A 16,083-nucleotide genomic window follows, 5' to 3' on the forward strand; every position below is an offset into this window, starting at 1 on the left:
AGACAGATATGTAAAAAGTTCTTCCGGGGCCGGTGCAGTGATTCACTTGGTTAATCCTCTGCCTGCAGCACTGGCATCTCATATGGGTGCTGGGTTCTAGTCCCAGTTGCTCTTCTTCCAGACCCGCTCTCTGCTGTGGCCTGGGAAGGCAGTGGAGGATGGCCCAAGAGCTTGGGTGCCTGCACCCGCATGGGTGACCAGGAAGAAGCTCCTGGCTCCTGGCTTCAAATCGGTGCAGCACCGGCTGTAGTGGCCATCTGGGGAGTGAACCAATGGAAGGAAGACCTTTCTCTCTGTCTCTCTCTCTCACTGTCTGTAACTCTACCTGTCAAATTAAAAAATAAAAATAAAAAATAAAAAAAATTTTTAAAAAGTTCTTCCATCCATGGGTTCTCTTCCCAAATGCCCAGAACAGCCAGAACTGAGCCAGACCAAAACCAGGAGCCCAGAATCAATCTGGGTCTCCTGTGTGGGTGCAGGACCCCATGTACTTGAGCCATCACCTGCTGCTCTCAGGGTGTGCATTAGCAAGAAGCCAGAATTAGAAGGCGAGACAGGACTTGAACTCAGGCACTCTAATATGAGATGCTGACATCTCAAGCAGCTGCTTAACCACTGTACCAGATGCCCACTCACCAAGAAATAATTTTATCATAATTTTCCTTAATAATATGGCAAATATATTCCATGTATATGATTCCTTCTATGCCACAAAAACCTGAGCAAAGAGAGTCAACTGTTTTAGTAATAGTTTTAAAGATACTGACCAGAATTGCCTAGATCACTCAGACAGGGTTTCTTTTCTCTCTGACATTTAGAACTGTCAAAAATGTATTTACTATTTCCCAGAAAAATGTGCTTGAAGGATTATTTAGAATTATATCTGTGAATGTCCACAGCAGCTTCCCCGTACACTGTGGTGACAGCACAGGCTGTACATCCCACACACATATACATGTGCACACTCATCCAGTTATATTTTACAGACATTTAAAGCTATTCTTTACAATGGCATTTTATGAAATGAGGGTGAATGGGCTGAGTGGAAGAAACCATCTTCACTTTCTATTTGAAATTCAGACACATTCAGATGCTCATGGTATCTTTGCCTGGTGTCTACAAAAGGTGAGCCAGAGGAATTCTTCACTTTCTGGGGGTGATTACGTATGTGCTAGAACAAGAGTGCAGGTACCAGGATAGCTGCCCTGGGCAGTGTGACTGCTCAAGAACTGGGTTAAAATGGTGAAGGATCAGATGTGATGAATAGAAGGAGGTTAATAACATGGTAATTTGGAAATAAAAAGCAAAATTTAGAGTCTGAGAAATCAAAGATTAATTTTGATAGAAGGGAAAAATTCTACCACACATTCAGAGACCACTTGAACACTGAGATTTTAAAACTTTCAGAAGTTTGAATTCGTTTTTTGTTGGCCCATGTGTATACATTCCTTGAGCAAACTTTTATTCAACATGAGCCATACAGTGGCACACCGTGAATACAAAGAGGAATACAACACAGCCCCCATAGCTTGCTTTTTGGAGGACTCAGAAGACTTTTAAACATCAAACGTTCTCTTACTAAATTGCATTTTAATGAGTTAAGTGTAGAAGAATCAGCAACTCCCAGAGGGACTTTCTAAAAATAGGCGGAAGGGATAAGAACATCACATTTTGAATTTGGCCAACAGAAAACACTTTAAAAAAAAAAAAAAATGTGTATTCAACTTTGATTTCCCAGGTCTTCCTTTCCTATATCATGGAAATTTACTTAGTGGTTTAAAGTATTGTTCCTGTTGACACAACACTGAAGTCCCATCTTTCTTAGAGTGCTTGGACTAATTCTCTTTCTATAAATATTCGTGTGTAAACAGACATTTTCATTGACATCAGAATAAGTTCTGGTCTCCTCTTCATTTATTTATACTTCTCTCTGTTTTTGTAAACAAGCATATGATAGATGCTATAATCAATGCCCTACAAAATATGGTTAGAATGGGGAGATATATACAGAGAATCAATATGAACCACATTTACCCTTTGGGGCACGTATGATTTCAAGGTAGTTATTTATTCTGTATTGGATCAAGTCTTTTTTTTTCTAATCTGTATTTTTCTCCAAACCTTTTATGGTATTACCTGAATATCTAGCCTCAAGTGAGCACACAAAGAATGTGTTACTCCAGATTCTATTTCTACCTAGATTAATATGTGTATGAAAGAAAGGCTGTCCAGGTTTCTTGGAACTAAGTCCTACACGAGATTACATTCCATTGTTAAAAATTACTCATGCACTTGCCAAGGCTGAACTCAGTTTCCGGTGTCACGTGAGATTATTTATGGCTTTTCAAAGCTTCCCTTAGTTCCTCACTGTCTACCCCACCTCTCTGCTCTTGACAGAAATCACTCTTCAGGCTGACAGAGACTCTGTGCTCGTAGCCATATCAAGCCACTCCCCAGAGCAGTGGTTCTGAGTTTTTATTTCACAGACCAGTAAAGTCTCTAAATGTTTTGGGAACTAATACAATATAGCCATCTTTTTAATCTGCAGTTAAAAATTTAAAAAGTAAAATACACAGCTATAAGAACGTAAAGAAAATAATAAAAATCAGTGAAAATGTAACCTCATAACAAATTCATAGGAATTATAAAATAATACATTTAGCACTCTGAGAAACTTTGTAATTCATTCTTGTTTTTTCTCATCTTGCCTTGAACTGCCTTTTGGGAACCTTCATGCTTTGCATTGGGTTTATAAAAGAATAAGCTAAGCAAATATTTAACTTCTGCTGTTTATGTACCATGGCATGGATTTAGGTTTACACTGGCAGCTGAGTAGAGGAAGGCAAGGAAGTGAGAAATTGTATGAATCAGCTCCATACCATCTCAGTCTTCATAGCTATTCATCATTGCCAGTGTGGTCAGTACCTCACACATACACAGTGGACAAGCCAAGGGGATTAGGACTCAGAGCTTGCCTCAATCGAGGTAGTGGACAACTTGGAGGCAATAAGATCTCCCTGTATTCAAGACAAGTGAAGCAAAGAGTCACCCTCAGATACTGAAATGGATAAAGACTTTTTAAACATAGATGCAGTGTCTGTATCAAAATCACAAGTGATGGCTTAGACATCTCCATCTGCTGTCAAGATTCAGCATACTCCAAACTAATTAAATGACCCACAAGAATGTAATGTATTGGAAAAAAAGCAGTAAAATTCTCTAGTCTTTTATAATGCTTGGGATCTTTTTTTAATGTGACTTATCTCATCTGGTAGTCCCCTCTTATCTGAAGAGATATGGTCCAAGACCACTACTGGATTTCTGAAACCATAGATAGTACCAAGCCCTATAAAACACAACAACCCCAGTTCTGTGACTCCCTGGCTGATGGAAATTGACTGTGTAATGCAGACTGAGTTTGAGGGAAGGAGGGCGTATGCATGGACACAAGGGAGACAGCATGCCTGAGAGAGGTTCTGCTGACCGGCTCCCTAGGGGGAGCTGGATGGAGGTTTTCTTGGTTTGAGAAGGCGTGACCACCCGCTTTGTCTCTGGCTGTCCCACTCAGCACATGGTACTTTGGTTTGCACCCTCCTTGGTGTTCTGCACAGGTGCAGTTGTTTTTCTTGCATATGACATGCTCAAAATGGTGGCGTTACTCACTACCACCACCCCAGGAAGGACATATATCGATGGTAGCAACCTATTCTGGGCATGCCTGCAGGTGGGGGAAGTCCCTAACAGGGCAGTAAGGGGTCTTTTACAATGACCATCTGTACACGCCTTGCTTCTGATTGGTTTGGAGCTGAATATAGAAACAGGTCAGTAGGTGGGTACATGTATAGTCTGAAGGGGCTTAGTTTAGTGAGTCCTGTTTCTATTCTCATATATACTATAATTTCCTATATGTACATACCTGTGGTAAAATTTGCTTTATAAATAAAGCACAGAGGGGGCTGGTGCTTTGGTGCAGTGGGTTAAAGTCCCAACCTGCAGCAGTAGCATCCATATCGGTGCCAGTTTGAGTTCCGGTTGCTCTATTTCCAATCCAGCACCCTGTTAGAGAGCCTGGGAAAGCAGCAGAGGATGGCCCAGGTGCTTGGGACCCTGCACCACATAGGAGACCTGGAAGAAGCTCCTGGCTCCTGGCTTCGACTCGGTCCAGCCCTGATCATTGCAGCCATTTGGGAAGTGAACCAGCAGATAGAAGATTCTCTCTTTGTCTCTACCTTTCTCTGTACTTCTGCCTTTCAGATAACTAAAATAAATCATTTTTAACAAAAGCACAGTAAGAGTTTAACAACAATAACTAATAATTAAATAGAATAATAATGACAATACACTGTAATAAAATTTCTGTGAGTATGTCCCCATCCCCTGACTGCCACAAGAAGGACAGTGTATACACCATGGATATGCTGGCCAAGAGGATGATCTACATCCTCGACAGAGTGGAGTGGGAAGCGAAAGAGGGACAGCATGAGATTTCTGCTCAGAACAGTGTGCAATTTAAAAATTGTGAGTAATTTATTTCTGGAATTTTCCATTTAATTTTTTTTTTGACAGGCAGAGTGGACAGTGAGAGAGAGACAGACAGAGAGAAAGGTCTTTCTTTGCCGTTGGTTCACCCTCCAATGGCCGCCGCGGCCGGCATGCAGCAGCCAGGTGCTTCTCCTGGTCTCCCATGCGGGTGCAGGGCCCAAGCACTTGGGCCATCCTCCACTGCACTCCCGGGCCACAGCAGAGAGCTGGCCTGGAAGAGGGGCAACCGGGACAGAATCCAGCGCCCCAACCAGGACTAGAACCTGGTGTGCTGGTGCTGCAAGGCGGAGGATTAGCCTATTGAGCCATGGTGCTGGCCCATTTAATTTTTAGACCACAGTAGACTGTGGTAACTGAAATGGCAGGTGTAAGGAGGAGGGGTTACTCCTGAATATGTAGGATTCAGTACTATCCCAGGTTTCAGGCATCTGCTGGAGTTCTTGGAATATATCCCACATGAGTACCAAGTATCGCAGGACACACAGGTCATTGTCAAAGAAATCATATTGCTTTCAAACATAATTGTGTTTTTAAACAGTTGGAGTAAGTTTTTTCACAAGCAAAGGCAAAACCTTACTAACATGTGAAGATCTTAAAAAAAAAAAAAAAAAAAAAAAGCTTAAACTCTGAAGAGGTACCTTCCTTTCATGCAAATAGTGGCTATTTCAGTGGCCTGAAGAACTGCTGGGTCCTCCACCACATTCAGCTCTTCAGCAAAGGTGCAAGTGCAGAAGACAAAACTACAGACATTTGTCCCTACTATGCTTGATCTTAGCCAAAAGGCCAAGAAGCAATTCTCTCGTACGAAAATAATGAATTGATGAAAAAAGGCTGCATCCTACATCATATTTTTAATTTAGATCAAAATTGTCTCCATTAGAAGCATCTGCCCTTTAGGACTTACACCTTTAAGGAGAAACACAACTCCAGAGCTGAGACTATGAAGAATAGTGGAGTGCCTGAGACGATGCTGACCGTACTGGTCACTTTACTGTGACTTTTATTGTTTTTAATCAGTGCTTGGTTCAAGGTTCCATAGGTTTTGAGTCATCTACTCCAACTCTATTTGTCTCACAAGCCCTGATATTTTTAGAACTGTAGTTATAACCAAAGCACTTGTATATTATTTTCACATGGCATGCAAAACCTCTCATGTACTCATGAGAAAGGGCAGTGATCTGGAGGGGGTTTTTAGGTTATTAGAAGGGATTGTATCTGGGCTTCCGTTGTAGAGGAAATGGCTTTTACATGATCCTAGCACTGAAATATCTCTGGCTTGAAAAAGGCAATGCATCAGGCTCTCATGGTTTAATGGGAAAAGAGGAGAAAAATAGTAAAGAATGTCTAATTCCTTTATTTCTAATTACATGTTCATTGTGTAGTCTTCTAATCCAGGGTTGGTATATAGGATTCCTCTCAAGTGCCAGCTCCAATTGACTGGTAGTGGCTGCCTGAAGCACTGAAGTGAGAAGGATGCTGAGGCCACTTCTGGGCTACGTGGGAAAGACTGCCACAGTTGATTAGTTATGTCTGTCAGGAGTTGCCACACATGTCACCCCAGTAATCTATGATGTAGCTGAGGAAATTTGCCCTCCAGGATGAATTGTCTGGGAAGACAACCAGGCTTGGTTCTGGAATCAGTACATTAAACTATAATTGAACAAATCGATTCTCCGATAATCAGTCTATCTCACTAGGGGCTGCTCATGTGGTTGAGAAAATGGAGGGTTTCAACCAGCAATGCTGAAGACATTTTAAGTCCTGACACCGTGGTGCTGTCTACTTGAAAAGGCCCTGATGGAAAGATCCCGCCATTCACATTCATCTTGTGACTTGTTACACATTTACTATTAGGGACCCACCCTGGCTCCTTCCTTACCCAACTTTAATTTTTGTCAAACACACGTTTCATCAGTTGTAAGATGCTATCAAGTCAGCATGTACCAGGAGACAGGCAAGATATGGTTTTCACACATGTGAACTTGATTATTTCTGGTGGCCTTCAAGTGGGCAGCTGCAACCTCTTGATCTTTAATTAACAAATTATTTAAGGACTATTTGAGGAAAGAATATGAGGCCTGGTTGCTGTCTGAAAGCCTCGTTCCCACTGAAGAGAAAAATGCATAATCCAAACTTGCAGAACAGATGTCAGTAACTCAGAGGAAAACCCCAGAAAGTAATCCAGTGGAGCTCTCTTGTAAGCAATGCTCCATTGCCAGTGCTCTGAATGGCACAGAGGACAGCTGACGTGGGGAAGAGCATGGGTATCGGACATCAACACCCTTGCATTACAGATGATTCAGAGAAGTCCGATTCTGAATGTGAAGATGGTTTTGGAAAGGCTTAACTAATGTTTTTCTCTTTTATTTTCTCATGTTTGCAAAAGATCTGCATGTCGTATCTAAAGCTTTGCCACATAAATCTAAAAAGGTGTAAAATACAACTTTGTGTCCTATTGATACCTTTTTTTTTTCTCACTTGTACATGGAATAATGGTTCCTCTTCCAATTGATGGTGTCTTAAACTCATTAAAATGTGGTATATTTTGCACCCATAACACCCACGAGAAAATGTGGCAGCAAGAACTCAGTTATTCATAGATTGCTGTCCAAGTTCCCTCAGGAAGTTAGTTATAACTCTAAGGTTAGAATTTACAAGATCTTAATTCTTAGCTAGTCCACTTGAACATTGCTTAATGCACATCTCACAAAGTTCGGTTTTAAGTAACCAGATTATGGGCTGAATGAGCAACTACAGTAGGTCAGCCCAAAATACAGCTGCTCTACCTGCCAATCAATAAATTTGTTCCATGCAGTTACATGTCTTATATTCCAAGGACATGCTATGGTTGTCAGCATTGGTATGGAAAGAAGACTGAGCATTGTCACATGTGGCACTGGATTTTTTTTGTGTGTGTGTGAATCCATCTACTGTCATTTTGTGGAAATACTCAGCCTACTATGACACTCTCTCTTTTTCTCTTTAATTTAATCCTCACATCACAGGGACATTTTCATTACCTTTTACAAAATAATTGTGATACAAAGACATTATTAGCTTGAAGCATATAAAATTGATAACATTGTACCATTTAAAAATATTTTGTTTGAAAGATAAATGAGATGGATGGATAGACAGATGAAAGAGAGAGGGGGAGAGAGAGAGAATCCCATCTGCTGGTTCATTTGCCAAATGCCTCAAAGGCCAGGGCTAGGAATATAATCTAGGTCTCTGATAAGGGTGGCAAGCAATCCAATTACTTGTGCCATCACATTAGCAGGAAGCTGGAATCAAGAGCTGGAGTCAGGAATCAAAGTCAGGCAACCTGATGTAGGATGTGGACATTTTTACTGCTAAGCTAAATACCCGCTCTCTTTTACTATTTCTGACCCACAGAATCAGAAAATTTCTATAGTTCAATTTAATACAGACATACGAGACATTCACATAAACAGACCAGAGGACAGCCTTTCATTCATCATTATTGAGAGTCTTCTAAATATAATAGCTATTCCATGTGTGCTTCTGCCCAGTACAGGAACCTTGGAGTAACGCCTTTTCTGTAGCTGGTTCCCTGTGAAGACCATCATTCAAACTACTCCATAAACATTTATTGCACATTTTAATATGGACTAGGCATTGTTCTGGTCCTTGGATACAAGGATTAGCAAGTCACACTACCTACCCTTAGGAGCATACAGTCTAGGAAGGGAGACAGGCACAGACATAATTAGTGCAAAATAGCAAGTAACATAATAGACATAAATAACACACTGAAAAGGCATTTGCCCTGGCTGGCAAGGCAAGAGGATCTCAGAGCAGGTGCTGGGTCTTAAAGGAAGAGCAATTTACTTGTCAGCAAAGAGGGGGAATGATACATCACCCAGAAGAATGACACATTCAAAGCCATGGGAGCACAACAAAGATAGGTTTGAAAAAACTCTAGTTTGAATGTAGATAGGATGTATGGCAATGGTGAGAGAAGTGACAGGAAGCAAAATTTGAATGCAGATAAGATCTTTGGTATAAAGGGCTCTCCATGAGGTGCTAAGGACCTTGCATTTTATTCTGCAGGTGGAGAGAAATCACAAAACACATTCACAGGAATTTAAATTGCTTAGAAGTAGAACCACCTTTTAAGTGTTGAATTTATCCACCCAGTCCAGTCATCATCTCAGTTTCCGGATGCATTAGTGACCCCAGAGCAAGCAAGAGTTTTTTCTGACCAGCCCTGGCCCAAATGGGAGCCAAAGCAACCTGGATTTCCAAGAGGTTGTTTCAGCCCTGACATCTTTCTTAAACACAGTCATTGAGCTGCGGTTCCTCACTGTGGCTGGAAGCATAGCCAAAGACTGCATTATTGTGAGAGATTGTGGCTTTGACAATTAAGGGTTCCTCCACTGCAGGCCTCTTTACTTCACTTGGGTGGGGAGCTTGCCAACAAGCACTCCATGTTTTCATATTTTCCTCATTGGGTAATTGCAAAGTGGGTGATTCCACCTAAATGCAGTGAGATTGATTTCATCCAAACTGCCGACTGGCTAATCAGTGGCCCAGTTTTCCAGCCATGTGCTCTGGCATCTGGCATTTACCACTCATCAAATTAAATTACACAGCACCAATAAATCACCAGCTCACGACTGGGCAAACCTTTTCCCCTTAAGCTCCCTCCTGCTTAATACTTGCATGTTTAAGTATCACAGTTTATCTATACAGGGACGTCAGCTGGAATGTATAACAAATGAACCACAAATGGAGATATCTTTGTGTGTATGTAATTATACATAGACACACATATATATGCATATATGAATATGTAGCAATGAGTTATCCTATTTATATGAATTTCCCAAATGCATAAAGCTGAGTGACTATCAGTATTTTTGTTTCACAAATTATACATGGGTGACTACCAGTATTTTTGTTTTAAAAATTATACATACATACACATATACATATATATTTATATGTATGAATATGCTAATTGATTTATAGGAATTTTCCAGATGCCTAAAGTTAAATGACTAACCAAATATGTTTTGTTTTATTTAAATAGAGTCTTTTTGGAAATGTTTCTAAAGTGTTGGAAGTATGAGTTCTGGCGTCAGTAATGCTCTGTTTGAATCCATGTCTCTTCTTCTACTAGCTTTCTGTTTTTGAGCAAGCAACAATATTTCTGAGTTTCAACTTCCTCATTTATAAAATGAGAATAGTAGTATCCACCTCATAGGGTTGCTGTGTGCACTATATAGCGGTATTCACATAAAGCATCTGATATGCAGTGAACATCTGAGAAAGACTAGCAAGGAATACTTGATGCATGTTAGAAGTGGTTCTTGAAAACTGCAACCATCACTTTGTATATTATTGATGCAGGACAACCAATAGCTGATGCCCTCAGGACCTATTAGGAATCAGAAAGGGATTTGCCCCTCCACTAAGTAGCCCAGACTGGCAGACTTCTTCCCTGTCTTTGTTTTTTTTGTTTGTTTGTTTGTTTGTTTTGTTTTGTGTTTTTTTTTTAGTCAACACCTCTTGTTTTCAGACTTTCACTTGTCACAATCTGAAATTGCTAACATCAAGAAGCCTAGAAGTTTTTTTTTACCCTTAGTGTTTCAGTGACAAATCAAATAATCCAATTTGTTAAAATTCTATCTAAAGAAGCAGTTAGAAAACTCAAATGAATGCCCAAGACCATGTTCTGTATGTAATATTTTAGCTACTCAGAGATCTTATCTGCTGATTTCAAGATTACCTGCTATCTGTGATAGATGATGTTGCTATAAAATGATCTCCAGAATATGTGAATATGCTCTTACTGTAATGTCTCTATCTGAGTGGCATAGGTCTCCAGAAGTCCTTTAGAGGTTCGACAACAGCAACAAACATAATTGTATCACCTTGGTTTTGTTTTTTTTTTTAATGAAGTACAGCATACAAATAAAAAGTATATGTGCAAAGTTTTACTGCTTTTAAAAAAATTTTAAAGACATACTAACTTGGCCTACCGGGGACCAAAATGTCAGTACCACAATCCATATAGTATTATTTCTTGGTTTTGAGAGAGAGAGACAGAGACACAGAAAGAGCTACATGCTTTCATTCACTCCCTACCCCCACCCCTCAAATGCCCAAAATGTCCAGGGCTGGGCTAGAGCTACAGCCCACAATCCAGATCTCCCATGTGGGTGGCAGGAACCCAGTGCCTTGCAAACATCACTGCTGCCTCTCATGATCTGCATCAGCAGGAAGCTGGAGTCAGGAGACAGAGCCAAATACCAAACCCAGGCATTCTAATATGGGATACAGTCTTAACCAGCATTAGGCCAAATGCCTGACCCTTCTTTCTGATTTTTGAATAAGCAAATCCTCAGGAACCTCAATCTACTATTATCCATGAAAACATTGTGGATAAGACCAGAACTTCCATGTCGTAATCTATGTGAGTGTTTCCCCCAAAGTTGTGCAGTGAAGCAATCTTGAGGACGATTGCCATTGCAATATTATTATCATATTATTATTATCATCATCATCACTACCGTTATTTTGGAATTGTGGTGTGTCAGTGGCCAAGTCATTTCAGTGTTCAAGTGTTCAGTGTTCACCTCCTACTGAGAATATTTTTTTTTAGGAACAACCTCTATGTCTTTTTTATTTTATCAAATATTGTAAATTAGATTCTGCAAAATAAATTTCAGATTTCAGTTGATTCTCCCCTTTGGGCTCATATTAGTAAATTCTTCATTTTCAATAGACATGTTTTATTTATTAGAGTTTATATGTGTAAACTTTGAAACATTATATCCCTCTTATCTTACCTCTCTGCCACATCCTTTCTCCAGTCAAACCTCTTCCCCAACACACACACACACACACACACACAGTGACCTGCCCCACAGTTCCTATGCGCATTTTTTTCTCTCTTGCCCATAGACTGTAGATATTTGCACATGCTGCTCCTTCTCCTTGAAATGACCTTTCCTGTTTCTTTGAGTGGAGATACCCACAGTCACCTACATGGATTGACTGTCACAAATAAACTCATTCACGAAAGATAGTATGCAAATAGAACCCATTCTGGAGCATAGAAGATGCTTAACAAACAACAGAAGGAAGTCACTCCTTGCTTTGGGGTCAGTCTGTTCATCTCAGGACTAAGCTCTTCTTGAGGACAGGGCAATAAAGTTATAAAATCCTCTGCTATAGTGCCCAGAATACAAGGCCTCAAAACATAAGTATTTGAGGAAGGTAGAAAGAAGTAATGAATGGAAGGAAAGAAGAAACAGCAAAAGGAAACAGAGAAGGAAAGAGGATAGGAAAGAGGGAAGAAGGAATCCTTTTAACTTGCTGTAACAGAATTCTGTGGGCTGGGGGGCTTATAAACAACAGAAATTTATTTCTCACAATTCTAGAGGCTAGGGAGACTAAAGTCCAGGTGCTAGCAGGTTCCATGTCTGATAAGGGTCCATGTCCTCACATGGTAGGAGGGACTAACAAACTCCCATGGACCTACTTTATAAGGGCACTAATCCCATTCATGACATCAGAGACTCCATGACCTATTCACCTCCCCAAAGGCTCCTAGCTCCTAATACCATCACCTTGGGCATTAAGATTTCAATATATGAATTTCTGGAAGACCACAGCACCTACTAATTTTGATGTTCAGACTTCTGATTATCTTATGTAATAACTGAAAGTTTACACATCTGAAAATATAAAGGTAAATAGCTGGACTAAGGGAGAAGTTCAGGGGTTCTTGGCCTGTCTCCCCCACTCCCATGCTTTGAACTTCTCCATGTAGAGATGCTTTCCCTGGGTGGGTGTTGCTATGACAGCACAATAGAGCGCAGAATGTCAATTGCAACCCTTCTTTTATTATTTCAGGTTACAAATGCTGCTGTCAACTCCCCTGGCCAAATGACTCTTCACCGCAAACCTCTCCTTGTGTGTGGAGGGGATGGATTTACTCATTCCAACTTTGATGGCTGTATCACTTCTGCCCTTTGTGTTCTAGAAGCTTTAAAGAATTATATCTAAGATTCATATCCTTTTTTGCACCTCTACTTTGGGTTTTTGTTATCACAATTTTCTGTTATTGATTATTCTGTTTTCAATTTGTTTGAGAGAAATTACTGGAAAAATTGTTCTTCATTTACTGTCATCTTTTACATGGCATACAAAATAAACTTTATAATTTTGAAGGGTGCATCCAAGGTTAGAATGAAAATTCCCTGTACCTTACAACTTTCTTCACTTTTCTGAATTACCATAACTACTCCTTGTTGGAGCAAAAGTGGTTATTAAGAACAGCAAATGGCCCTCCCCCAAAATTGTATTAAAGTAACAGTTCAAATGCCAAAGTCCTTATTATCCACTGGAAAATTTCAATGACTTACAGTGAATAAGCACTATCCAGGCCTCATTTTAAGTCTTCAAATGTGCCCATGGATCAATATTTTTCCAAATTACTGAACCACAAGATTTCTTCAAACTGTGGATAAGAGTATAATTTTTGTTTTTCAAGTATCTCCCAAGACAGTAAGTGATCCTGAAATGTAGTTCATACATAGAGTCCTCAAAAACTCATAAAAAATTATCACAATGAAAAAACTATACATGAAATTTAAAATTTTTTCACCAAAATAAACTAATCTTTTAATTCCATTTTTCCATGAATTTTTTGAAGTCCTTGTCATCTTCCTGGGATCACAGTTTGGAGGGCAACAAGACTGACAAAGAAATGCCCATTTAAATTTTCAGAAAATAACAAGATACAATTTGACTTTCCAAGTGACAGTACTTTTTTAACTTAAAACAAATTTCTGTCTTAATATGGAAGACAGAAATTAGGGACCTGGTGCTGTGGCACAGTAGGTAGAGCCGCAGCCTGCAGTGACGGTATTCCATATGGGCCCCGGTTGAGTCCCAGCTATTCCATTTCCAATCCAGCTCCCTGCTAATGCACTCTGGGAAAGCAGTGGAGGCTAGCCCAAGTCCTTAAATTAATAAAACTTAGACAACAGAAATTAAATAGAAATGGAGAAGAAATATATTGACCTTTTACCTTTTTTTGTCCCCTATGGCTGGTGCTATTAACTTTATGTGCTTTTCAGTATTTGCTGTGGCATTTAGACTCTGTCAAGTTTAATGAATTTTTTTGTTGCTCAACAAAAAATTTACTGAACCAGAAAACCGAGGCACTTAATATAGCTCAGTATTTGCCAACTTAGTGGTTCAGTATATCACCCACATGCTTCAGTGACTTGACCCCATGAATTGCTGGCTGGAGAGAAATTGATCCCCAGTATTCCAAACAGGCTACCTGTTGCTAATTAGAAAAGCAAAATGGTAAGTTCCATTTTATCATTTTGAAAGGAAAGAAATCACTGTAGCCTCTCAAACTAAGAAAAGCTCAATGAACAACTTCTTAACTTGGTAGTGTTTAAAGTATCACACTTGCCTTCTCTTTCTCTCTCTCTCTCTCTCTCTCTCATATATATATATACACACACACACACACACAGGCATACCTTCTAATGGATCTACAGAGTGAGTTTTGTGATTCCATGGCTTATGACTGCATGTTTCCTTTTAGTAATAAATTGGTGAAAAAAATAAAATGCCTACTTGTGATTATGTCGCTTATTTTGAATTCAAGGAAAGGAAAAAAGAAATGGATACAATCCCTGGTACAAAACAATGGGAAAAATCATGGTTGTTCTCATTGTTAATGATCCAAATTTGATTAACATTTGTCTTTACTCTGACTTTACCCTTAAAGTATGGGAGAAATGTCATTTAAGTGTATTTTGTTCAACAAACATAATTCTGAAGCCATTTGACTGAAAGCATCCTGAACCTTTATGAACAACGCTATATTTGTTTCACGAATTTATATCCTCCAGAGGAGATAAAAATGATTTATAAAGGTAGTGTGTTACTTAGACAAAGTATGCTTTTAAGCCATTAACTAGTGACTTTTAATATCTGTTCATTCTAAGTGTTTCCCTAATAATTCTGCATATTTGATAAGACTTCAGCAAAATGAGAAAAAATGAAACCCTGCTTAATCTGTAAATCATTGTCACTTTGCTATTGTTATCATTTTGGAAACTCATTTGACATTTAGATTTTTCACTTGCCTCTTCCCCTTTGGAAATGAAATGCATAAGGGAATGTATCTCCTGCTGGAAGTCATCCCAGGAGACCATGAAACTCAGGGGGCCAACGTGCCCTGAAAGGCCCCAGGGTTAAATGCCAAGCTCCCCTGGCAGATGAGGGTCAGCAGCATCTGTTACAGTTACCAAGGTATATGTATGTATGTCAGTCCTACAAGACCACACGTCATCACAGTACTTCCAAACAAGAACTTGTATTAATCAAGCCAGCCAAGGAAGGCTGCTGTGTTTTGAAAGGAGTGTATACAAGTGAGAAATGGATTGAGCAGTGGGGTGATTTAAAACTTGTTAGCTGATAAATATAGCCTTTGCAGAAATAAAACTTTATGATGCAGTGTTGAAAAGCTTAATTACTAAACTGTCCATGCACGTCTTGCTCAGGCAGCAAGGGTGACAAATTATAGCGGTGGAATAGTATTTTTCACCTTTGGCATTTCTGAAGGGGAAAAGTATGTCGAAAAACACTGAGAAAGCAGTAATAATCCCAGACCAGATATTACTAAAGGAAAAAAAAGACACTTCATTGAGTCACCAAGGCTTCTGTGCAAAATGCCATTGTCCCCACCCTCTCGCCTACCCACTACCTTGTTAAGTGAAGAGAACAAGGTCAATTTTACATTTATCTGGCATTTTATCCTATCCTTATGCAAGCATGTAAGTATATATATTACCCTTTTCATCTTCCCAACACCCCTGTGAAATAAGTAGAGCAGGGAAATCTTATTCTTGTCTAACAAATGAGGAAACTGAGGCCCAGAGCTTGGCCAATCAAGGTCATATAAAGAAATGCCAGGACAAAGACTCAGGCCTCCCATGACCCATTTCTGTTTATGGGCACCATGCTGCTGCCAGATGAACATGATAATTAAAGCTGAACTGAAATATGAGTTGGGGGTGCAGTCAGCTCCATGTGGTCCTCTTATTGATGTTTCATTTCGGAGAGCTAATGCTAATCCTGATGTGAAATATATAGGAGTCTAATATAGAATAAAGTCTCCATAAGTACCGGCTAAGTGATTTATACTCGTGTTATTTTCATTTGCTGGTTTATTTCCTTCTTTGGGGGGCACTTGCTATGAGAAATAGCTGTATCCTAATGACACTGAATTTCAACTCAGCAGTAGTTGGTTAAGCAAACAGAATCACTCTGCATCCGTCCTTTCTCTCTGTAGTCCTCCTTGTCTTGTTTCCCTTATTCCATTCTCCTCTTTACCATTTTCTTCCTCTTCTTTTACTTCTTCTGCCTCTTCCCCAGTGCTCAATTCTCCATTCTCAGAAAAACTTGGAATATAAATGTAATCACATTATGATTCATACTTCTTGTACTCCCTTGTTTTGATGGGTCAGGGTTTTGTTAAAA

At 39.6% G+C, this 16,083-nt stretch overlaps 1 protein-coding gene across 1 annotated transcript in view; it reads left to right on the forward strand.

Moving 5' to 3' along the window:
- RNLS (renalase, FAD dependent amine oxidase) overlaps positions 1-14,424 on the forward strand; it is a 297,638-nt gene extending 283,214 nt beyond the window's left edge. Inside the window, exon 7 of the mRNA XM_062214903.1 lies at positions 12,430-14,424. Coding sequence (XP_062070887.1) covers positions 12,430-12,582 — 153 coding nt within the window. The 3' untranslated portion in view covers positions 12,583-14,424. The remainder of the gene's footprint in view (positions 1-12,429) is intronic.
- Positions 14,425-16,083: the final 1,659 nt, after the last annotated feature.

This window comes from Lepus europaeus, chromosome 17, assembly GCF_033115175.1.
Source record: "Lepus europaeus isolate LE1 chromosome 17, mLepTim1.pri, whole genome shotgun sequence".
NCBI lineage: Eukaryota > Metazoa > Chordata > Mammalia > Lagomorpha > Leporidae > Lepus > Lepus europaeus.